Source organism: Gobio gobio (genome assembly GCF_949357685.1).
Source record: "Gobio gobio genome assembly, chromosome: 25".
Taxonomy (NCBI): domain Eukaryota; kingdom Metazoa; phylum Chordata; class Actinopteri; order Cypriniformes; family Gobionidae; genus Gobio; species Gobio gobio.
In genome coordinates this window covers 41347304-41371834 of record NC_137121.1, presented here as the reverse complement: position 1 = coordinate 41371834, position 24531 = coordinate 41347304, and the positions used below count along the sequence as shown (strand labels likewise).

The 24531-nt window shown below is 45.3% G+C and overlaps 1 protein-coding gene across 11 annotated transcripts in view; it reads right to left on the bottom strand.

Annotated features, from left to right (window-relative positions):
- The window catches only part of LOC307121370 (scavenger receptor cysteine-rich domain-containing protein DMBT1-like), a 92854-nt gene that overhangs the window by 55486 nt on the left and 12837 nt on the right, over positions 1-24531 (bottom strand). For 6 of the 11 annotated variants that reach the window (XM_079808932.1, XM_079808930.1, XM_079808936.1 and 3 more), the window contains exons 6-12: positions 23258-23563; positions 21496-21528; positions 21278-21310; positions 21059-21091; positions 13977-14015; positions 13525-13830; positions 2063-2368 (exon numbers count right to left, since the gene is read on the bottom strand). In XM_079808932.1, coding sequence (XP_079665058.1) covers positions 2063-2368; positions 13525-13830; positions 13977-14015; positions 21059-21091; positions 21278-21310; positions 21496-21528; positions 23258-23563 — 1056 coding nt within the window. The remainder of the gene's footprint in view (positions 1-2062; positions 2369-13524; positions 13831-13976; positions 14016-21058; positions 21092-21277; positions 21311-21495; positions 21529-23257; positions 23564-24531) is intronic. The other 5 variants (XM_079808933.1, XM_079808939.1, XM_079808937.1 and 2 more) reach the window with 2 other exon arrangements.

Sequence of the window (24531 nt, the reverse complement as noted above, 5' to 3'; positions counted from 1 at the left end):
TCCAGTTCTGATGCTCACGTTAGAGGTCTTCAAGGAGCCCCCGAGACCCGTGGACCCGGGACCCGACCCGGGACACGTACGGGTTCGGGTCTATATTTTAAATGATCAGCCGGGTCCTAATCTATTACTTGGGGTACTGGGTCTGTTTAACATTTGTGTGTAATACCCGAGTCGATCCGGACTCGGAGAACACCTGCCCGTGATCAGAGTCAGTCAGTACTGCTTGTGTGTTTTTTGTAACTTGCAACTTGAAAAATTAGGATAAGAAAAGTGTGAGCCGGGAAATAAGGATTAAAAAGAAAGAAAGAAGAAAAACACAAGCAATATCTCTCTCTTGCTCGCTCGCCTCGCGCTCGCTCTCTCTCTCTCTTGCTCGCGCTCGCTCTCAGCCGTTGCAAGCGCACAGTAATAATGGTTACCTTAAGGAGTGATGTGCGACAAAAGCTAAAAAAACAACGAATATAAAGAAGTTAAACCTACGGGCACCTCTTCTGTCTGGGCATCCTTCATGCATATTGTGGACAAACATGAGATAAAAGTAAGTGTTGTCAAGTGTATTAGCCTACGTGTGACGCACTGTTGAAGTTTGATTTGAACTTATATTTAAATAATATATTTCAAATCAGCAACACAATCTCAGGTGAACTGTCACATAAACGTTCAAATTGCGTAAAAAAGCTAATATTTCAGGTTGCTCCAGCTAACGCGCATGTGTGGTCTCAAGCACGTGTCATGTTTCTATGGCAACCCGAGCTTCCGTTGTGAGTGTGACTGACTTTAATAATAATATGAATGAACCGTCTTGTTTAATATTAAAGTTTTGGTGAACAGACTTGGCTCACAGAGATGATAGCAAATAAATAATGCTGACGTCAGCGGCCACCGAACGAGCAATTGTTATTATAGTTCAAAAAGGCAAACAGTCAAAGTTATTATGCAAGTTAACTAGAGTCTAAATGCCAACCTGCAAAGACGCATTTTTCATCCGTCACCGTGACATAAAGTGGACTTTTAAAGCTGAAATGATGAGTGAATTAAGCATGCTTGGAATAACAAGAGAGGAATAACATGGATTTAACTTTTTGGCAAGGATGTAATGCATCACAATCAAGTAACGTTACAAGGAAGGGAGACGACAGCTATAGGTAAGACAAAAAGTTTTATGTTTCGCAACTTGTTTATTGACTTGTTAATATCAGTTTATTGTGGAATATGTTTCAATCGGGTCCAGTCGGGTCTGTGTCTTTGCGCCGGGTTCGGTTCCAGCTTTTAAATAATAGACGAGTCCAGGTCGGTTCCGGGTACTACATTTTTGGCATTTCTCGGATCTGCACGGGTCCGGTTTCAGCTTTTGAAATAATAGACGGGTCCGGGTCGGTTCCGTTTAGCACATTACGGGTCTCTTCGGGTTCGGGTACTAATTTTTGGACCCGTGAAGACCTCTTGCTCACGTGCCCGGAGTTGGTGCTTTCATCGGTGGATAGGGGTCAGCATGGGCACCCTGACTGGTCAGCGGCTGTGCCGCCCCATACACAACAAACTGAGATGCTCTGTGTATTCTGACCCCTTTCTACCAGAACCAGCATTATCTTCTTGAGCAATTTGAGCTCCAGTAGCTCGTCTGTTTGATTGGACCACACGGGCCAGCCTTCGCTCCCCACGTGCATCAATGAGCCTTGGCCGCCCATGACCCTGTGGCCGGTTCACCACTGTTCCTTCCTTGGAGCACTTTTGATAGATACTGACCACTGCAGACCGGGAACACACCACAAGAGCTGCAGTTTTGGAGATGCTCTGACCCAGTCGTCTAGCCATCACAATTTGGCCCTTGTCAAACTCGCTCAAAACTTACGCTGTCCCATTTTTCCTGCTTCTTCCACTTTAACTTTAAGGACAAAATGTTCACTTGCTGCCTAATATATGCCACCCACTAACAGGTGACGTGATGAAGAGATAATCAGTGTTATTCCCTTTACCTGTCAGTGCTCAGTGTTATGCCTGATCGGTGTATACTGTACAACATCCCAAATATACATCAGTTGTATAAATGTGTTTGACTCACCTTGACAGACGACTCCAGCATCTTCACCGTGCACACAGTTATGTGATCCCCATGCATTTGATGAACAGTTTGTCAGTGTAGATTCATTCCCACGGCATTGGACATCATCCAACCATATTTGTCCAGAACCTTGTCCAAAATAAGCATTACTCTTTGCCTCTATAACACTCCCACAGCCCAGTTCTCGACACACCACTGCCGCGTCTGCAGAATCCCACAGATCATCACAGACTGTTCCCCATATTCCATTATGGAGAATCTCCACTCTTCCAGAACAGAGGTTGGGTCCATTCACCAACTTGACAGCTATTAGTCACAAAACAATATAAAGAGAGAATAACAGATTATTAGATTATAGATTTGTTGGTTATTTATTTATTGTTTTTTTAATAGATGACAAACAAAGTGGTACCAATAGTGGAGTTTCATCCTCCTCAGCATCATTGCTAATAACATTTGACTATTTACATTACTCTCATGTACTCATGTTATGAAATGACAATAAAAAAATCCTTGAATCCTTTCCAGAGACCTTGGTATTGTTGTATATTATCACTATGTGATTTTCGAATTTGCATTAGAGGTCATTTAGCTGATGCTAGTTATTAAGAAATAACCTTTAATTTATTCGTTTGATACAAAATAAGGTTCTTCGCTTTGAGTGAGAAGCAACCGACCGACAGGGAGAACAACTACTGTGTGAGTACTGTATCAATTTTCTCATTTGATCTGTAGTTCAGCTGTTATTTGGAACATTGTCTGTGTGGTGTAGTGGGCTTTGTGTTTGTAGTCGCGTTTGTTAGCGTGCTGACCCTGTGATCTTGCGCGAGTAAAGAGGTTTCGCTAGGCGTGGCCTAAGCCATCGTGTTATATTAGTGTGCATTGTTTACATTCAGTTTAGTTAGAAGTAATCGACCAACAGGGAGAACAAATACTGTGTGAGTACTGTATAAATTTTCTCATTTGATCTGTAGTTCAGCTATTACTTAGAACATTGTCTGTGTGGTGTAGTGGGCTTTGTGTTTGTAGTCGCGTTTAGTAGCGTGCTGACCACGTGATCTTGCACGAGTAAAGAGGTTTCGCTAGGCATAGCCAGCTGTATTCAATAACGACACTTAAAGTGAGTATAAATTGAGTGGTACTCCGCGGCAGCCCTCGTGTGAAGACCGAAGAGTGTAAAGACCATTCGACTCTTCTCTGCACGACTCCACTCGAGCAAGGACACCGACAAGGCACTTGAGTATAGCTTTCACTTCTCTCTGTCACTTTTGTGTTTAGCTTTTTTTTTTTCATCTATTTTTCTGACCCGTATTCGCTATGTGCTTCCAAATCTCTACTATTACTACTAACACCCGTAAATCATGCTCTGTACATTCAAGACGACGTAATCCTAATAATCTGCGTTGTTTACTTATTACCTGCTACATTAATGTCCATTCCAATTGGTCTCTGGAATTGCCAGTCTGCTGTAAACAAAGCAGACTGCTCGGGTTATGTATATAACCCTTGTTCCCTGAGAAGGGGAACGAGCACTGCATCGGGACGACGCTTTGGGGATGCTCCCTTAGCATCAGCGAATCTGAAACCAGAATGCCAACTAGGCCAATCCGATTGGCGTGCGTGATGACGTCATTGTGACGGCATACCCGGAAGTATAAAAGGGGAGCTGGAACGTAATGGCGGTAGTAATTGCTCTGAAGCATGCGCTCCAGGCGCGCCGAGGTGTGGCGTCGGGATGCAGTGCTCGTTCCCCTTCTCAGGGAACAAGGGTTATATACATAACCCGAGCAGTTCCCTTTCGAGGGAACTCGCACTGCATCGGGACGACGCTTTGGGGAACGAGTACCCACTAGGCCACACCGAAGGGTAGCGCCTGCCCTAGTGTGAAGCCGGAAACCGGGCACAGCTAGGACTGGAGCACCCTAGCACCAGGCGTCGTAGGGAGATCCAGGCTATAAAACCTGATAAAAGTGTGTGGGGTAGCCCACCCGGCCGCCTCGCAGATATCCTGCAAGGGGACCCCAGAAAGAAGGGCCACCGAAGAGGCCATGCCTCTGGTGGAATGAGCCCTCACAGCCACAGGTGAAGGCAAACTGCGCACCTGATAGGCCATGGTAATCGCCTGGACAATCCAATTACTGATTGTCTGAGTAGACGCAGGCAATCCCTTCTTAGGTGAGCCAAAACACACCAACAGTTGTTGTGATCTCCTCCACTGTGCAGACTTCGCCAAATAAACTCTGAGCGCCCTAACCGGGCAGAGTAGGTGAAGTCTCCCCTCTTCCGCCGTCACATGAGGCGGAGGATGAAATGCCTGCAGGACCAATGACCTGACCACCCTTGATGGCACCTTAGGCACGTAGCCCGGCCTAGGGTGTAAGATGGCCTTTACTCCTCCCGGGGCAAACTCCAGGCAGGTCGGCGTTACCGCCAAGGCCTGGAGATCTCCCACTCTCCTGAGAGAGGTAATGGCAAGGAGAAAAGCCACCTTAAGAGTCCGATCCTTTGGTCCAGCCGACTCCAATGGTTCGAAGGGGGCCTCAGCCATCCTTCGAGAACCACTGCCAGGTCCCAGGTTGGAACTCTGGTCCGAGCCGCAGGCCTCATCCTCCGAGCCCCACGGAGGAATTGTACAACCAGCTGGTGCCTACCCAGAGGCCCATCACCCAGAGGAGTGTGGAAAGCCGAAATGGCAGGCACGTACACCTTGAATGTGGACGGGGTAAGCCCTGCAGAAAAACGATCTTGGAGGAACTCCAGCACTGAAGCCACTGGGCAGTTAACTGGGTCCACCTCACGTTCTCTGCACCAAGTGGAAAATACATTCCACTTGAGGCTGTACAGTCTCCTCGTAGACGGAGCCCTGGAGCTGAGTAAGGTCTCTATCACCTCCGCCGATAGGCCAGCCTCTATGTACCTGGTCCCCTCAGGGGCCAGACCCATAGGTTCCAAATCTCCGGGCGGGGGTAAAATATCGTACCCGCCGCCTGAGATAGGAGATCCCTCCTCAGAGGAATCTCCCACGGCTGACCTGCTAGCAGAGCTATGATATCCGAGAACCAAACTCGAGTCGGCCAACGGGGTGCTACCAGAAGTAGACTGACCCCCTGTCGACGGACCCTTTCCAGGACTCCCGGGAGCAGAGCAATCGGGGGAAATGCGTACAGACGCAGCCTCGGCCACGTCTGCACCATGGCATCCAGCCCCAGCGGAGCTGGATGCGTGAGGGAAAACCACAGTGGACAGTGGGACGTCTCTCGAGACGCAAACAGATCCACTTCCACTGGGCCGAACCTCTTGCATATGGCCTCCACCACCTCTGGGTGGAGTCGCCACTCCCCGGGCCTCAGCCCCTGCCTCGACAGGATGTCTGCTCCCTGATTTTGGACCCCCGGGACATACATTGCCCTGATGGACAACAGTTTCCCTTGGGACCACAGGAGGATGTGATGCGCCAGTCTGCAAAGAGGGCGCAACCTCAAACCCCCCTGCCGTGCCCCAACCAGTGAGGGAGGCATCTGTTGAAACGGATTTCCGGCAACAGGACGCTCCCAACACTGGCCCTTGGGACAGAAACCAAGGTTTCTTCCATATGACTAGGGAACGAAGGCCACTGCGCGTTACCCTGATCATACAGAATGGATTTCCCCTCAAGGAAAGCCACCTGGTTTACCTCCGTATCAGTACATGGTGGCCGCGGAGGTCCGGGAAAAAGCTCCTCAGAGCTTTGTAGACCGCCAGCATTTCCAGGCAGTAGATGTGCCAGGAGAAATGCCTGGTCTCCCACAGACCTCTCGCAAAGCGGCCGCCATGGCCACGTCACAGCCAGTGAGGGAGGCATCTGTTGAAACGGATTCCCGGCAACAGAACGCTCCCAACACTGGCCCTTGGGACAGAAACCAAGGTTTCTTCCATATGACTAGGGAACGAAGGCATCTGCGCGTTACCCTGATCATACAGAATGGATTTCCCCTCAAGGAAAGCCACCTGGTTTACTTCCCATAACCACGTCCCAGCCAGTGAGGGAGGCGCCTGTTGAAACGGATTACCGGCAACAGAACGCTCCCAACACTGGCCCCTGGGACAGAAACCAAGGTTTCTTCCATATGACTAGGGAACGAAGGCATCTGCGCGTTACCCTGATCATACAGAATGGTTTTCCCCCCCGAGGAAAACCCCTTGATTCCCAGCTACCACTGTAAGGGTCTCATGCAGCAGGCCAAGAGATATTCTGTTGGACGCAGCCGCAATGAGCCCCAGCAGCCTTAAACTGCTTCACAGTGATGCTGTGGCCTAGCTTCATTTTAGAGACCAGGCCGCCTGGAAGAACCCGATATTGGTACGCTTTGCCCCAAAAAGCGAACCTCAGGAACTTCCTGTGACACAGAAGGATGGATACAGGGAAGTATGCGTCCTCTTCAGACCCATCGTGACAGACCAGTCCTCAGACTGGATCTGAATCACAATGGAGGAAATGCTAAGCATCTTGAATCTGAATCTCCTCAGAGAACGATTCAAGTACCTCCGGTCTAAAGTTGGATGCAACTCGCCATCCCTCTTAGGAACTATGAAGTACTGGCTGTAGAACCCGGACTCCCTGTCTGGCGGAGGAGCACATTCTGTGGCCTCCTTACCAACAGGGAGTGAACTTCCTGTTCCATTACCCGAACCTGCCCAGGGACCACTGCCGTCCAGACCACCCCACTGAACTTCAGGGGAAGGTAACCGGACTGCAGTCTGTATGCCCCTTCCTACAGTCGCAGGCCCCAAGCTGATATATTCGGAGGCATAACCATGCGCCGAGATAATCTGCTAAGGGAACCAGCCTCTCGAGGCCGGTCTCGGGTGTCAACCGAGCCTCCTCCCCGACCCCCTGAAGCGGCTTACCGGCAGGGCGAAATCGAGGAAGATTTTCGGTGTGCGTACGCGTTTGCTGGACCACCGCAAGTCTTGCTAGAGGCGGCTGGTGCAGCACGCGTGCACGGGGAAACGATGTGGCCCGAAGCGTACTAGACGGCGGGAACACAGCATCGATTCCCGAAAACTCCACAGGGGAGGCGACCTCGATCGCTCCTACCCGGGAGAGGGGGCTGGCCAGCAGGGGGCCTCATCTAAGGGAGCAGCTCAACAGGGCCACAACCCTAGAGCGGACACTGCGATTAGCAATTGCCTGAAACTGATGTGTCCCGCAGGCCACAAGGCGGCGAGAACGACATCAACTTCAGGAGGGCTCCATCTTAGATGAATATCCAGTTCACAAGTTAAACACGCTTGGGTGACAGAATTAAAGTATCCAACTTATCAAAGTCGGATAACATGACACTCAATTCCTCGGAATTAAATGCCATCATAATCACCAAACCCGTGCAACCTGATCTGAATAATAGGCTGAATAAAAAATATATCTAACTCCTCAAAGTCAGATAATATTTTAATTTAATTCCTCAGAATTAAATGCAGCCACAATAAGGTGAAACATAGTCTGAATGATAGGCTGAATATCTAACTCCTCAAAGTTAGATTATATTTAATTTTAATTCCTTAGAATTAAATGTAGCCGTAATTAATCAGACGACACTGTTTTATTTGTATTTATACGGACTCATAGACCCCGCGTTGCCTCAGCAACGTGGTTCAAGCCGTCATAATACAATTGGCTTTCATCCCTCGAGAAAAAAGCCAAACAGTGTCACACAATACAGTGAAACATGGTCTGAAATGACTGAATATCTAACTCCTCAGAGTCAGATAATATCTCATTTAAATCCTCAGACTTAAATGCAGCCATATCAGACAAATACTGATTTATTTTACTATACGGACTCGTCCGTTAAGCCAACCAGTATCTCATGCACACCGATCGCGTGTGTTCACATTAATTGCAGACCCATAACCTGCGCGCTGCCTTTTTTTTCCAGCAATCGCGTGGATGGAATCTTGCATATTTAAGAAGTGCTTATGACTTTGACTGCCTCGATGCTGAGTACGTCTAATTCCTCAGAATCAGACCTCTCACACATCGCGTCCTCCGCCCCGGGGGAAGAAGCCGCAGCGCGGGCTTCCACACGGGGAAGGAGAACATCTGAACTGTCAGATAAAGACTGGGAAAATGCCTCAGCAGTCCCAGTCCCGCTGACAGTCCATCCGTGAGCCCCATGACCAGCCTCGCCGCACCGCCTCGGCGGATGCGGGACCGATCCACGGGGCTCACGCCGAGAGCGGAGCACTCTGAGCGTCAGCTTTCATAATGCTCACAAGCGGCTCCCTCGAGAGCCGCTCGAGCATGCTGAACGCCCAGGCAGTGCACACACAGCAGGTGTGTATCCGAGCCCGACATGTAGCGAGGGCAAGGATGCACACACTGCTTGAACTCTCTCACTTTTTCACACTTCATTTCAATCACACACTTTCACTGACATACAACAGTAAATAGACAGACAGTTTGACAGATAGCGCTTGCTGAAGAGCAATAACTACCGCCATTACGTTCCAGCTCCCCTTTTATACTTCCGGGTATGCCGTCACAATGACGTCATCACGCACGCCAATCGGATTGGCCTAGTTGGCATTCTGGTTTCAGATTCGCTGATGCTAAGGGAGCATCCCCAAAGCGTCGTCCCGATGCAGTGCGAGTTCCCTCGAAAGGGAACTTTATTTAATCTATCTCCACTCATTCACATCTCAGTCTCATGGCCCTAACTGAAACCTGGATCAAACCAGAGGATACTGCCACTCCTGCGGCCCTCTCTACTTATTTCACTTTTTCACAAACCCCTCGCCCGATTGGGAGGGGTGGAGGTACTGGTTTGCTCATCTCAAATGATTGGAAATTTGAGCCAATTCCTTCTCTATCTGCCAACAGTTCATGTGGGGTTTCAGTAAGGGCCTTCACTAACGATCAACACACCCCACGCCGCCGCCATAACAACACCACACACACCGATACTCACAAAACACAGTCATGCCCCGTATGTACTACTGTTGCGAACCCCGCTTTCAAAGTGCTCGTTGGGAAGGGGGCAAGCAACATATAAGGACACGCGAGACAAAAAGGCAATTTAACTATTTATTGATACCACTGTACTCACATGTCACCGTTTAGGCAACTGGTGAAATGAATCAAAATCAACTCACTGGCACAAATACTCTTAAACAAACAAACAAAAACACAGACCAACAAGAACATCAAAAGAAACAGAAAAAACACAGATTGTCAGCTAACGCTACCGTCTTGACATCAGGATGTCCACGAAGCTCCTTAGAATGCAGCCTGTCATCCGCAGCGGCCATAGCTTATTTCACATAGATCGCTCACAACCCGCAAAAAGTTAAAAGGCTGATGACATCAGCGGGGGGTAGCGCCGGCACATCGCTGGGCCTCTGGGGCGTTCTATCACTACACATCAAAATCCGATTTGCTGATGACACACGTCAGTCAAAGTTATGATCCAATGGAAAATGGAAGCTTCAACTGAAGGCTAGCTATAAAACTAGTGCTGGTCCACGGAGCTGTGATGCATTTAGATGATGAAAATACAGCTCAGCCTCACAAAAAATAACCACACTCTTTCTGGAAATATAATTGTAACGTACTGAAATAGAGAGTAACTGAATTTAGACACGCTCAGACACATTAATTTAATTTAATAATGAATTATTTTTTATTTTGACAGGGCCAGCGGAGAAGGCCCTGATGGCCCTGACAGCCAACCACTGGATATTGATGGTGTCCAGATTAGGCCTTCAAAACTGAGCAATTACATGACAGGAAGCAGGAACTACACCTGTATAGAGGGTACGCACATGACGTCTCCATCGGCCAAGTGACTGCGGTAATGCCCACTGAGTGGCAAGAAGACTGAGAGGCAGCATTAGCGTGAATGCCGCGAAAAACACACAAAACCAGGCCCGGCTCCAGAGGGGACATCCCTGTGCCCCCTTCCGGACCGAGGGGGAGACGACCGTGATAATAGCCTGTGAATCAACAGGATTTCGTGTGAATCAACAGGACTTCAGTTTTATCAGCATTAAGCTGTAAGAAGTTATCAGAGATCCAGGTTTTAAGTTCCTGAAGGCAAGAGTTGACAGAAGCAGGTAGACAAGCTGAGTTGGGTTTAACCGTGAAATAAATTTGAATATTGTTAGTATCCGCCCCTCCCTTAACTTCGGAGATGCTGAAACTGTTATCCACGCTTTTATTACCTCCAGATTGGACTACTGTAATCCCTTATATAGTGGCTTCCCTACCAAAGCTATACATTGCCTTCAAATGGTGCAAAACTCTGCTGCTCGAGACCTTACATTTAATAAAAAATCTGCACATATCATTCACATCCTTTACCAACTTCACTGGCTTCTTGTGGTCAATCGTATCCAGTTTAAACTTTCAGTTTTAGTGTGTAAAGCCTGTCATGGCCCCGCATCCCAATACCTTGCTGAGTTAGTGCAACCATATGTTCCTGCCCAGACTCTCAAGTCTAGAAATGATCATTTGCTTGACGTACCGAGGTATAACATCTCGACTGTGTGTAGTGTTATAGGCCCTAAACTTTGGAATAAACTGCCCCCTAATCTGCCCCTACTCTCCAGACCTTTAATCCCAATTTAAAACTCTTCTATTTTCCATGCTCTGTAAATTATTATTTTCCTCTGTACTTCTCTGTCTTCCACTTTCTCATTTTTTATGTCACATGACTATATTATTGTATTTGATGTTTTCTTTAATTTTATAACTTCTTATGTTAATTATCTTTAGTTCTTTTTTGTCTCCATATGCTTGTCTGCTTGTTTGATTGTAATAATAAGCAGACTGCCTGTTACTTTGTTTGTCTTTTGATTGTATTACTTTGTGAAGCGACCTTGGGTTCTTGAAAGGCACTATAAAAAATAAAAATATTATTATTACTATGTATTCATTATATTGTACTTAACCTTTTAGCGATGTCTTGATTATTTAATGTATGTTTGTTATGAAAATGCCAGACAGTGTGTATAAATTATTATATTTCAACTACGAATTGGAGTAAAAACAGAATTTTATAACTTGATTTAGAAGCCAATGCAAAAACTGCCTTATGTGAAGTTTACATATTTGCATACAAGGTGCTATTTTAGTGTTGATTATTATATCTAAAATAAATATCAGCTGAATTAAAGCTAATAGTTTGGGCTCTGTCCTTTAATATTATAGTAATGTGTGAGTAAGGGCTCCCTATAGTTTACAGCATTATCTTTAAGAAACGTTTAGTTATAATTTAATTCATTAAAGGACAGACACAAATTGTTCAGTAAACCACTGTATAATAAAAAGAAATTTTATAATTAGTTTTCTCTCCTGTGCTGTACCGAACCCGTACCGAACCATGACTTCAAAACCAAGGAATGTACCAAACCGTCAGTTTTGTGTACCGTTACACCCCTAGCTTTTAGTGATTATAAAGGGAGTGCTCTTTGTGCGCTGTCTAGGAGATATATATTCAGAATTTGAATACAACTTTCGTTTTCCATTCTTGGCAAGCGGCCACATACACGCCTCCATATAGGCCCATCCGCATATAAATGAGGGATTCACTCTCAAAATTGTGAAATTGTGATGACAGTAATAAGTATTTATGTATGTATCGAAATCAGGCTCATATAAATGCCAGACAAAACACGATTCCTGGCAGTCCCTAATCCAGAACAAGCATCCAAGAGCATCACAGAAATAATCAGTCCAAATGAGTATTCAGGAGGAAGTAGGCTTTACACTTTACAATACTCAGAGCTGATGTTTGGTACAGTCTATGCACTTACAAACAAAACCCTCTGAATACAAACAAGATTAAACAATAATCAGACCAAACAGAAAACACAAATCATTTGAACAAATCATTTGATTATAGGTCGAGCCAGTTCATTAATTGAACTGAATCAAACTTTAGTTCTGGGGTGATGATGCAAGACACACAAGCCGAAGTAGCACGTCCGACTCAAAAGGAACCAAATGAGCCGGTCCAACCAGCTGTCGAAGTTTGCAGAGGATTACTGAGGATTCTGATGATTGAGTTGGCGATACTAGGCAAGGCACGAGGCACGTACTGCTAAGATGCTATTATGACCACTGTTATTCAATTTGTTAAAAAGTAATTCAATAGATCTAATAGCTAAATATGTTCCAGGGAACTTGAACTTTTTTATAGTTATCTAAACACACTTGAAACCCAAACCACGCACACATCTATTTAAACTGACGCATGTTTCTGAGCTGTTTTGAGTTTGAACGCTACACTTGCTGGGTGTGTACGTTGACTGTAAATGTCTGTTTGTTATCGTGCTGTGCCCATCATCCGTCATTTCCACCACTTAATCAAGCAATGACTTATACTTGATTATTTATGATTTATGTATTTGCGTTTCACGTTGCCTCTCATATTGAGCTGTTTGAACCATTGGTTATGCTTTCTCCAATGGTAAGAGATACAGACCATCTCATCTCCCTATAATAAGACTGTGGCGAGCAGCGAGGCTGAGGGACTGTGAGAGCGGGACGAGGCCTTGTGTCTGGCTCCTAGCCCTGCTACAGCACATGGCTACAATCTATAAAAGAGTGAGCTAGCATGGTTACCTCCCCCTAGTGACAGGCAGGAAAACTACAAAAGGAACAGTTGCACCTAACTGTTACAGTGCTATGGACTATACACCGTTCTTCTGTTTTATATCTCATTCTTTTAACACCTGATTCCTCACACAGTAAAATCAGACCCCATTTTAACTATTGTACCTAAACTAACCCAACCTGTTTGGCTGATTTTAACTTGGATCATTTCCAGAAACCTTGGAACTGTTGTTTATTATTATTAGTATATGATTTTCTAATTTGTTTTAAAGGTAATTTAGTTGATGCTAGTTATAAAACAAATAAACTTTCCTTTATTTGTTTGATGCATTAAAAGGTTCTTCACCTTATTAGATTCAGAGAAACAGCAATTTATCTTTCCATAAAATCACATAACTCTGCCATAGCCACGTACAGCCAACTTAATCACTTGTATTTTATGCCTCTTATGCACTTTATTCCTTTATAATTTATGGTAGTAATTTAGTAGTTGTGTTGATTTACTCTTGTTTATCTTTCTGTTAATAAATGTAATTTTCACTTGTGTTGTCCTTGTGTTGATAACGCAGTAAAGATGCTCTACAAGTTAATAATATCTCACCAATCTTTCAGATAAATCGGTTGACCAACTCCCTCCAGTTTACATTAATCCTAAAGGATTGAACGGCCCCCTGATGGGAGTGTTCTCATACTGCTAAGGTAAAAAGTCCTTGACCGGGGCCTTGGCTGACTAAAAGGGCAGGAAGTAGTCATCTGATGTACTCATAACCACACCGTAAGTGACGTGTGATCCAAAAATCACAACTTCATCGTTGAGATGAGCACAAGTCACTACACATCAGTTGTATAAATGTGTTTGACTCACCTTGGCAGACGACTCCAGCATCTTCACCGTGCACACAGTCATGTGATCCCCATGCATTTGATGAACAGTTTGCCAAAGTAGATTCATTCCCACGGCACTGGACATCATCCAACCATATTTGTCCAGAACCTTGTCCAAAATAAGCATTACTCTTTGCCTCTATAACACTCCCACAGCCCACTTCTCGACACACCACTGCCGCGTCTGCAGAATCCCACAGATCATCACAGACTGTTCCCCATATTCCATTATGGAGAATCTCCACTCTTCCAGAACAGAGGTTGGGTCCATTCACCAACTTGACAGCTATTAGTCACAAAACATTTAAGATAGAAAAACAGATTATTAGGTTTTTTGTTTATTAATTTTTTTGATTGTTTGCATTTTTGATGAGATATAAACAAATTATTTTGTTAACAATAGTGGAGTTTCATCCTCCTCAGCATCATTACCTTTGACTCCTGGCTGTGAGGCAATCGTGTTCAATGTCGCTGTTGCAGCAGAAAGAATATAACACACAAATACACAACAATGTTAGGTTTAGATGAAGATGACTGATTGCAGTGCTTCATGTTTTTCAGTTCAAACAAATGTTTAAGACTGTTTTACAAGTTAGCCGCGTTTCCACCGCAGGAACTTTCCCCCGGAACCAGGAACTTTGGGGGGGAACTCGGTGTGTTTCGACCGCAGGAACTAGGGTCTAAAGGAAGTTCCGGGTAAATATTTCCCCCTCCAAACGGCCCTGCTTGCGAGGTGGGACTTTTGAAAAGGTCGGGAACTTTCGGGGGTGGGACTTGGGCGCTGAACATGCTGATTGGTTGAGCTCTCCCAGCATTTTTTTCCCCACCGCCATTTTTACAAGTTTTTTGCGAGGTGGGTTCTGCGTTCAGTAAATATTTTCTTTGCAACAATGGAGTTCAACAAAAAAATTCGACCGAACGACGAGGTTCAGGCTTTGAGCATATGCGGAGGAGGACATCCAGCGGGAACTGGAAACGGCGACCCGCAATGAAAAGGTATAACGTTACCTGAAGATATCGACTCGGTTCCAGTCACACTGGAAAACAGTGCAGAGAGAAGATAAAGAAATTAAGACAAGATTACAAGAAATTAAAGGATCATAACAACCGGAGCGGTTCCGACCGGCGTATCAACAAGTGGTATGACCGCCTGGACGCGTTGTTGGAACACAGACCGTCATTTTCTGGTGCAGCGGTAACGAAAGACTCGGCTAGTGCGTTGTTGGAAACCATCCCAATCCGAGTGGGTTGAAGGTAAATATCTCATCTTGGTATCATCTATTAAACTCGTTGCAGTGTAACGTTGCAGTAACTTTTTTCAACGTGTTTTTCCAGACGTAACGGGTGGCCCTGATGAATTGCAGGCAACGGAGACCAGCGTGTTTTCCCCCACGGTCAATAGTACGTTAGCCCTCGTCCCGTGTCTCCTGCCGAAACACACACATGCCAGAGGTATAAAGCTGACAAAATGTGTATATATTTAAAAACTGATGTGTAGTCCATAATGGTTTTGAGTAGTTTTGTTGTTTTTAATTGTAAGCTTAAACTGCCAATGATAGAAATTGCACTCTGGGCATTGTTCAAGCTGGGCAAGCAATTGTTCATTATTTGTAGTGAAAACACTAAATAATTAATTGATGGTTTCTATTGTTTAATGGTTGCCTTGTGTATTAATTTCCATGTGTTTCTGTGCAATTTTTCTACTTAGGGAAAAGGAAAAGGGACTGACTTTTCTTGATGCACTGGGGGACATGGAGGATGCCAACCGGTGTAACGGTGAAATGCCATATATGGTCTGTATCAGGTGGTGACGTTGTTGGTTCATGCTCGCGCGCTGCTGGCGCTGGGCTTTTGAAATAAAGACACACACTGTGATTCAGCTCCTGCCTATTTTATTGAATAATGCACAAACATGGTGTCAGAAGTGAGCACTAGAACCTGAACATGGCCTTAAACAGCATTCCTGCCCCCGATGGCATGCGGATGTCGGGGGATATATCAAAAAACTGGGACAATTTCCGAGCGGAATTCGAGGACTATGAACTAGCTACCGGGCTGATTGAGAAGTCCGAAGAGGTGAGAGCAGCAGCACTGCGGCGATTAATGGGCAATGAATGTCGGCATATCTACAGTCACAATATCGTGTTGAGCGAGGAACAAACGAAAGATCCGAAAGCCATACTTGATGCCTTGGGAAACTACTTTAAACCGGCAAAAAATGTAATCTACGAAAGGTATATGTTCGGGTGTTGCAAGCAGGAAGTGGACGAGCCTATTGACAACTTTCTCACGAGGCTGCGGGAACGAGCATCGACCTGCGAATACAGGGAGCTCAAAGATGAAATGATTCGTGAAAGACTTGTCCTGGGCATTGCCAATGAGAACACCAGGCGGCGCCTGTTGCGTGAACGTCAGCTGACTTTGTCACAGGCTGTGGAAATATGCAGATTAGCAGAAGCGACGGAACAGCGCGTAAAAGCAATCGACAACACAATCAGTGACACTGTGAACATTGCACAAGCACAGAGGCTGAAACGCCGGGATGGTGAAGTGAATAATGAACAAACGTTCAGAACTGTGTCTTGCAAATATTGTGGGGGTGGTCACAAGAAAGGCAGAGAGCAGTGCCCCGCATATGGAAGACTTGTCGATCATGTGGTGTATCTAATCATTTCGCCAAGGTTTGTAAAGCTCGTCAGAGAGCTGACAGGTCCGGCAGAGTGAATGTAGTGATGGATGATGGTCATGATGAGCAAGGACCCTATAGCGAGGGTCGACTTTTCGCTGCTGAGGAATGCGTTGACACAGTAAAGTCCCCAGGTCCAAGATGGTTTGTTAATCTGACACTTAACAAAAGAAAGCAGGCCTGTCAGCTAGACACGGGAGCCACTTGTAATGTTATGAGCCGTGTAGTCAAAGAGACACTGGACCCAGAAAGCCCCCTGCAGCCAAGCACAACAAGGCTGAAATTGTATTCCGGTGCCACAATGCTTTCCCTGGGGCGATTTCACACAGAATGCATCGTGAAGGGCACCAAACACAAACTAGTGTTTGAAGTGGTTGAAGCCGATCAAGAGCCATTACTGTCGGGTGATACATGTGAGCGGCTAGGACTCATGAAATTCACCATCCCAGAGGAGCTTCATAAATTGGTTGCATGCTCAAACATACCTCTCACAAAGCAACAGTTAACTCATAATTTCAAGGACGTGTTTAATGACCCAGTCGAATCAGTACCAGGAGAGGTCCGGTTTGTGCTCGACAGCAGTGTGTCGCCTGTGCAATGCGCGCCACGGAACGTGCCGGTGGCGTTGAAAGCTAAAGTGAAAGACCAGCTGGACAAGTACATGAGAGACGGACACATCACAAATGTCACTGAACCTACACCATGGATCAGCAACATGGTAGTCATAACAAAGCCAGACAAAGTAAGGATATGTATAGACCCAAAACACCTGAATGAAGCGCTTCAAAGATCGCACTACCACATGCCAACCCTGGAAGATGTTCTGTATAAACTACCCAAAGCACGTCTATTCACGCTGGTGGACGTTCGCGATGCCTTTCTGCACTGCAAACTGAACAATGAAAGCAGTTTAATGACAACGTTCTGGACACCATGGGGGCGAATGAGATGGTGTAAACTGCCTTTCGGCGTTTCTGTGGCACCAGCAATATATCAACGTAAGCAACACGAGCTGTTGATGGGACTCCGTGGCATAGAGCCCATAGCGGATGACATTTTAGTTGTTGGTTGCGGTGACTCGGACGCAGAGGCCGAGCTAGATCACGACAGAAATCTACGCGCTCTGATGGAGCGATGCAGAGCGGTGAAACTCCGGCTGAGCGAAAGAAAGTTGCAATTCAAACTGAAAGCGGTGCACTTTCATGGGCACATATTATCGGCGGAAGGGTTACGAATTGACCCAGAAAAAACGAAAGCAGTCCTTGCAATGCAAACACCACAAGACGTAAAAGCAGTTCAGCGTTTTGTTGGATTTGTTACGTATCTGGCCAAATTTCTCCCACGGCTTTCAGAGGTGTGCGAGCCGCTTCGCAGGCTTCTGGACAAAGGCGTAGTGTGGCATTGGCTCCCCAAGCACGACGAGGCGGTTCAAGAAATAAAACGTATGGTTACAGACACACCCGTTCTAAAGTACTATGACATTGACAAGCCGGTGACAATACAAAGTGACGCAAGCAAGAACGGCTTGGGCTGCTGTCTGCTGCAGCAAGGGCAACCTGTGGCTTTCGCCTCTCGGGCGCTTACGCGAACAGAACAAAATTATGCCCAAATTGAGAAGGAATGCTTGAGCATCGTGTTCGCATGTCAGAGGTTTCATCATTATCTGTATGGCAGGGAGATAATCACGGCTGAAACCGATCATAAACCCCTCGTGACAATTTGTAAGAAACCACTCCTGAGTGCTCCCAAACGCCTCCAAAGCATGATGTTACAGCTTCAGAACTACAACCTGAATGTTGTATACAAACCTGGTCCTGAGATGTACATAAGTGACACTCTGAGCAGAGCAGCGTCCGACAGGCAGGTGTCCAACGAGCCCGGACCACAACAACATGCTGTGAGTACAATGGACAGCGCAGAGGCTGTGTTCTCATTCATAGACCAAGCCCTACACCTCAACGTGACTGATGCCAGTCTCCGTCAAATTGTAACTGAGACCAAAGCTGACGACGCATTGCAGGAGCTGGCAAAGATCGTGCTAACTGGCTGGCCTGAGCGCAAAGAAAACGTGTCGCTCTCAGTGCGCGAGTACTGGCCATTCAGAGACGAACTGAGCGTTCAGAATGGTGTGCTTTACAGAGGTCAGTGTGTCATTATACCGAAGGCATTGAGAGCAACGATGCTGAATCGGATTCACGCCACTCATATCGGAGGAGACGCCTGTTACAGACAGGCGAGGGAAACGCTGTTCTGGCCCAACATGAGAGGTGAGGTAAATGATTATGTGACTAATTGCCCCGCATGTAATGAGTATGCGCACAACCAGCAAAAAGAAACTATGATGTCCCATGAAATCCCTATGCGCCCCTGGCAAATCGTGAGTATGGACCTGTATGCGTATGGTGGCAGAGAATTTCTTATCATAGTGGACCACTACTCAGATTACTGGGAAATTGATCAGTTGCCAGATATGACAGCGGACACAGTCATTACACGCTGTAAAGTGCAGTTTGCACGTTACGGACAGCCAGATCAGGTAATCACGGACAACGGGCCGCAATACGCTTGTGAACAGTCCAGAAAATTTGCGGCACAGTGGGAGTTTCTGCATGTCACATCTTCACCCCAGCACCCACAATCTAACGGAAAGGCCGAATCTGCGGTGAAGATTGTGAAATCACTCTGTAAGAGGGCAAAACTCGACGGAACAGATCCATGGCTGGCAATTCTACATTGGCGAAACACGCCAACAGAGGGATTACACAGCAGTCCTGCACAGCGACTTATGTCCCGCAGACTTAGGACGGGACTTCCTATGGCAAACAGTTTACTGTTCCCCAAAGTGGTCGAAGGAGTTTCGGAGAAATTGAGGTGGAAACGGCGCATGACAAAATTCCATTATGACGCGAGAGCCAAAGATCTCCCGGAGCTTAATGTCGGCGAACACATCAGAATGAAACCACTGCCTGGAGATCGCACGGGCCGGTGGCGGAGAGGCCAGTGTCTGGGAAAAGTGAATCCGAGGTCTTATGTGGTGGATGTGGATGGCACATTATACAGGCGCAATCGTGTGGATTTGCGGAGGGCGGAGCACTCTCAGTTTAATCACCAAGAGGCAGTGATGAAGGAGAGCAGCCAGGGTTCAGTGGCTAGCGACGGTGAAACGACAATCAGAGAATATGACGCATCGGACAGCACAGATTGTGGGCCAGAGCAAGGCCAGGAACGAAGGCTGTCAGTGTCCAACAAGCCTTCCCAGCTGGGAACCCCGATCATTACGCGCAGTGGCCGCCAGTCACGGCCACCACAGAGACTTGACTTGTGAGTTCTGCTGAGTGTTGCAGACAGACTAATGCAGTTCTGGAGGGGGTTCTTAGGGAAGTATGGCAACTCTTTAAAGAAAGGGAGATGTTACGGTGAAATGCCATATATGGTCTGTATCAGGTGGTGACGTTGTTGGTTCCTGCTCGCGCGCTGCTGGCGCTGGGCTTTTGAAATAAAGACACACACTGTGATTCAGCTCCTGCCTATTTTATTGAATAATGCACAAACAACCGGGCCGTCCTGCAGCATGGACAAGAACAGCGAGACCAATATATTCAGCTGTTACTTGAGAGCCAGGCCGAGGAGAGAGAGATGAGGAGGCAAGAGTTGGCATTCCACCAGTCAGAAGCGGAAGAAAGCAGACGGCAGCAGAGGGACTTTCAGACCGGGTTTCGGTCTGTTCTTGGACCGTTTGTCCAGTCGTTCAAGGAGTAGCCACAACGACCAGCCGCTTGAATGAAGCATTTGCACTACCACATTTGTACTTTATATATTGTACGTGTTGGCACAGCTCTTGGACAGGTTACTGAAAAATACACTTTTTTATATTGTTGTTTTCACATTTTATAATTTCATTTTATTCTAGTAATTTATTTGTCTTTGCACACTTATTTTAATTTTGTAAGAACTAATCTGTCTAAAATAAAGTCAAATGTGTAAAATGTCACTGTGTCTTTTTAATTTCCACATTCTATATAACCACTTTCTAATTGTAGTGTTGGAAGCAAATAAAAGGGCTGCTGCTCGCAAGTCTTTCTGAATATGCACATAAACATATCTAGAAAACCCAAATATTATATTTTTAAATGTATAACTATGTGAATATAGTATAATAACTTATAACCACAACTTAAGTGAAGCCATACGTGTGGTCCTGCTTCATTTCAAATTTGAGGAAGAAGTCTCTAAAATTATGCATTTAATGAAGCATATTGTAATACTAGTCATGTGAATTTTTTTTTTTTTTAGTGAATGCTAAGAGATGTTATTGTGATAAATAAATACTTGCAGTCTAGTACCTAATCTTTCAACCGCTTAATTCAGTCTATTGTTTTCATTCAATTAACTTTTCACACATCTGTCATATTTTGGAATTGAGCTATAGCAACACATTCAGATTTTGGATTGCCCATCATCCCATTTTGCATTAAAATGGTCAAACCAGGTGAAAGTGCACGTTTAAATAAGCTGTGTTAGTAATGTGTATGCAAAAGCAGCGCTGCTTGCATCTTCTCCACTTGTTATTGTTGCAGACAGTATCGCGCAAAAGTGATTCATGTCCGTCGGTGACTGGGAGGAGCAGTCGCGCGCATTCTCACGTCACCGGGCTAATTTGCCTAATCTTCCCGGTACTTTAGACCGCGGTGGAAACGCAGAAAGTATGGTGGGAGAAAAAGTTCCTGGGAAAAAAGTTCCTGGTACAAATAGTTCCGGGTAATTTCGGTGGAAACGCGGCTGTTGTGAGAAAAGCAGATCTGCTTATAATTCAAAGGTGTATAATTACCTGTCCGTGGTGTTGCACTAGTTGGTGTCTGGCCTATTACAGAAAGAGAGAGATGATTAAAGTCTATTACAGTTCCAGAAACAGATTTCTTCATTTGCATGGTCTTTCCTAGACAAAGTTACAAAGTTCTAAATGAAGCTAAATGTACACATAACTTTTGATTGATTTTTCCCAAGATCACCACCAGATCTGGTTCTAATTTTAAAGGTGCTTAATTACCTGTCCGTGTTGTTGCACTAGTTTGTGTCTGGCCTATTACAGAAAGAGAGAGATGATTAAATTCTATTACAGTTCCAGAAACTAATTTCTTCATTTGCATGGTCTTTCCCAGACAAAGTTACAAAGTTCTAATTTAAGCTAAATGTACTCATAGCTTTTGATTGACTTTTCCCAAGATCACCACCAGATCTGGTTCTAATTCAAAGGTGTATAATTACCTGTCTGTGGTGCTGCACTAGTTTGTGTCTGGCCTATTACAGAAAGAGAGAGAAGATTACAGTCTATTACAGTAACAGAATGGATTTCTTCATTGTCATGGTCTTTCCCACACTGAAAATGATGTTCAAAAATGTTTTTTTTATTCTCTAAACCAATCGCCTTCAACATGCTGAGAAAGTCAATCGCAAAGATGCAAAGCATGAATTCATTTAGCCCATGGAATCAACTGGGTAAAAATTACAAAGTTATACATTTAACTAAATGGACTCATAGCCTTTGATCTACTGGTCACACAAATGTACTCAACAGTGTAATGTGCATGCCATTGGTGAGCTTGACCCCGTAATTGAAGCATGAGTGTTGTATAATAAAAACAATTGTTGTGCAATTGAAAAACAAAACAAAACATGAAATACTATAATGATACACTGGTTATTTCAAGTAGATCATGTTATTTAGAACATGAAACACTGTTGCATTGCTAATGAGAAAATAAACCGAACAGTCATAATATAACGACCACATTCCTAATATTGTGTTTGTCCCCATTTTTCTGCCAAAACAGCCCTTACACCTCGAGGCATGGACTCCTCTAGACCCCTGAAGGTGTGCTGTGGTATCTGGCACCAATATGTTAGAAGCAGAATTCTTTAAGTCCTGTAAGTTGTGAGGTGGTTCCTTAATGGATCGGACTTGTTTGTTCAGCACATCCCACAGATGCGCCACTAGAATGAGATCTGGGGAATTTGGAGGTCAAGTTAACACCTCAAAATCGTTGCGGTGCTCCTCAAACCATTACGAAACCATTCTTACTTTGTGGCGGTGCATTATCTGCTGAAAGAGCCACAGCCACCAGGGAATACCGTTTCCATGAAAGGGTGTGCATGGTCTGCAACAATGCTTAGGTAGGTGGTACGTGTCAAAGTAGCATCCACATGGATGGCTGGACCCAAGGTTTCCCAGCAGAACATTGCCGAAAGCATCAATGCCTCCGCCGGCTTGCCTTCTTCCCATAGTGCACCTGGTGCCATGTGTTCCCCAGGTAAGCCACACACACGCACCCGGCCATCCACATGATGTAGAAGAAAATGTGATTTATCAGACCAGGCCACTTTCTGCCATTGCTCTGTGGTCCAGTTCTGATGCTCACGTGCCCGGTGTTGGTGCTTTCATCGGTGGATAGGGGTCAGCATGGGCACCCTGACTGGTCAGCGGCTGTGCCGCCCCATACACAACAAACTGAGATGCTCTGTGTATTCTGACCCCTTTCTACCAGAACCAGCATTAACTTCTTGAGCAATTTGAGCTCCAGTAGCTCGTCTGTTTGATTGGACCACACGGGCCAGCCTTCGCTCCCCACGTGCATCAATGAGCCTTGGCCACCCATGACCCTGTGGCCGGTTCACCACTGTTCCTTCCTTGGAGCACTTTTGATAGATACTGACCACTGCAGACCGGGAACACACCACAAGAGCTGCAGTTTTGGAGATGCTCTGACCCAGTCGTCTAGCCATCACAATTTGGCCCTTGTCAAACTCGCTCAAAACTTACGCTGTCCCATTTTTCCTGCTTCTTCCACATTAACTTTAAGGACAAAATGTTCACTTGCTGCCTAATATATGCCACCCACTAACAGGTGACGTGATGAAGAGATAATCAGTGTTATTCCCTTTACCTGTCAGTGCTCAATGTTATGCCTGATCGGTGTATACTGTACAACATCCCAAATATACATCAGTTGTATAAATGTGTTTGACTCACCTTGGCAGACGACTCCAGCATCTTCACCGTGCACACAGTTATGTGATCCCCATGCATTTGATGAACAGTTTGTCAGTGTAGATTCAGTCCCACTGCACTGGACATCATCCAACCATATTTGTCCAGAACCTTGTCCAAAATAAGCATTACTCTTTGCCTCTATAACACTCCCACAGCCCAGTTCTCGACACACCACTGCCGCGTCTGCAGAATCCCACAGATCATCACAGACTGTTCCCCATATTCCATTATGGAGAATCTCCACTCTTCCAGAACAGAGGTTGGGTCCATTCACCAACTTGACAGCTATTAGTCACAAAACAATATAAAGAGAGAATAACAGATTATTAGATTATAGATTTGTTGGTTATTTATTTATTGTTTTTTTAATAGATGACAAACAAAGTGGTACCAATAGTGGAGTTTCATCCTCCTCAGCATCATTGCTAATAACATTTGACTATTTACATTACTCTCATGTACTCATGTTATGAAATGACAATAAAAAAATCCTTGAATCCTTTCCAGAGACCTTGGTATTGTTGTATATTATCACTATGTGATTTTCGAATTTGCATTAGAGGTCATTTAGCTGATGCTAGTTATTAAGAAATAACCTTTAATTTATTCGTTTGATACAAAATAAGGTTCTTCGCTTTGAGTGAGAAGCAACCGACCGACAGGGAGAACAACTACTGTGTGAGTACTGTATCAATTTTCTCATTTGATCTGTAGTTCAGCTGTTATTTGGAACATTGTCTGTGTGGTGTAGTGGGCTTTGTGTTTGTAGTCGCGTTTGTTAGCGTGCTGACCCTGTGATCTTGCGCGAGTAAAGAGGTTTCGCTAGGCGTGGCCTAAGCCATCGTGTTATATTAGTGTGCATTGTTTACATTCAGTTTAGTTAGAAGTAATCGACCAACAGGGAGAACAAATACTGTGTGAGTACTGTATAAATTTTCTCATTTGATCTGTAGTTCAGCTGTTATTTAGAACATTGTCTGTGTGGTGTAGTGGGCTTTGTGTTTGTAGTCGCGTTTAGTAGCGTGCTGACCACGTGATCTTGCACGAGTAAAGAGGTTTCGCTAGGCATAGCCAGCTGTATTCAATAACGACACTTAAAGTGAGTATAAATTGAGTGGTACTCCGCGGCAGCCCTCGTGTGAAGACCGAAGAGTGTAAAGACCATTCGACTCTTCTCTGCACGACTCCACTCGAGCAAGGACACCGACAAGGCACTTGAGTATAGCTTTCACTTCTCTCTGTCACTTTTGTGT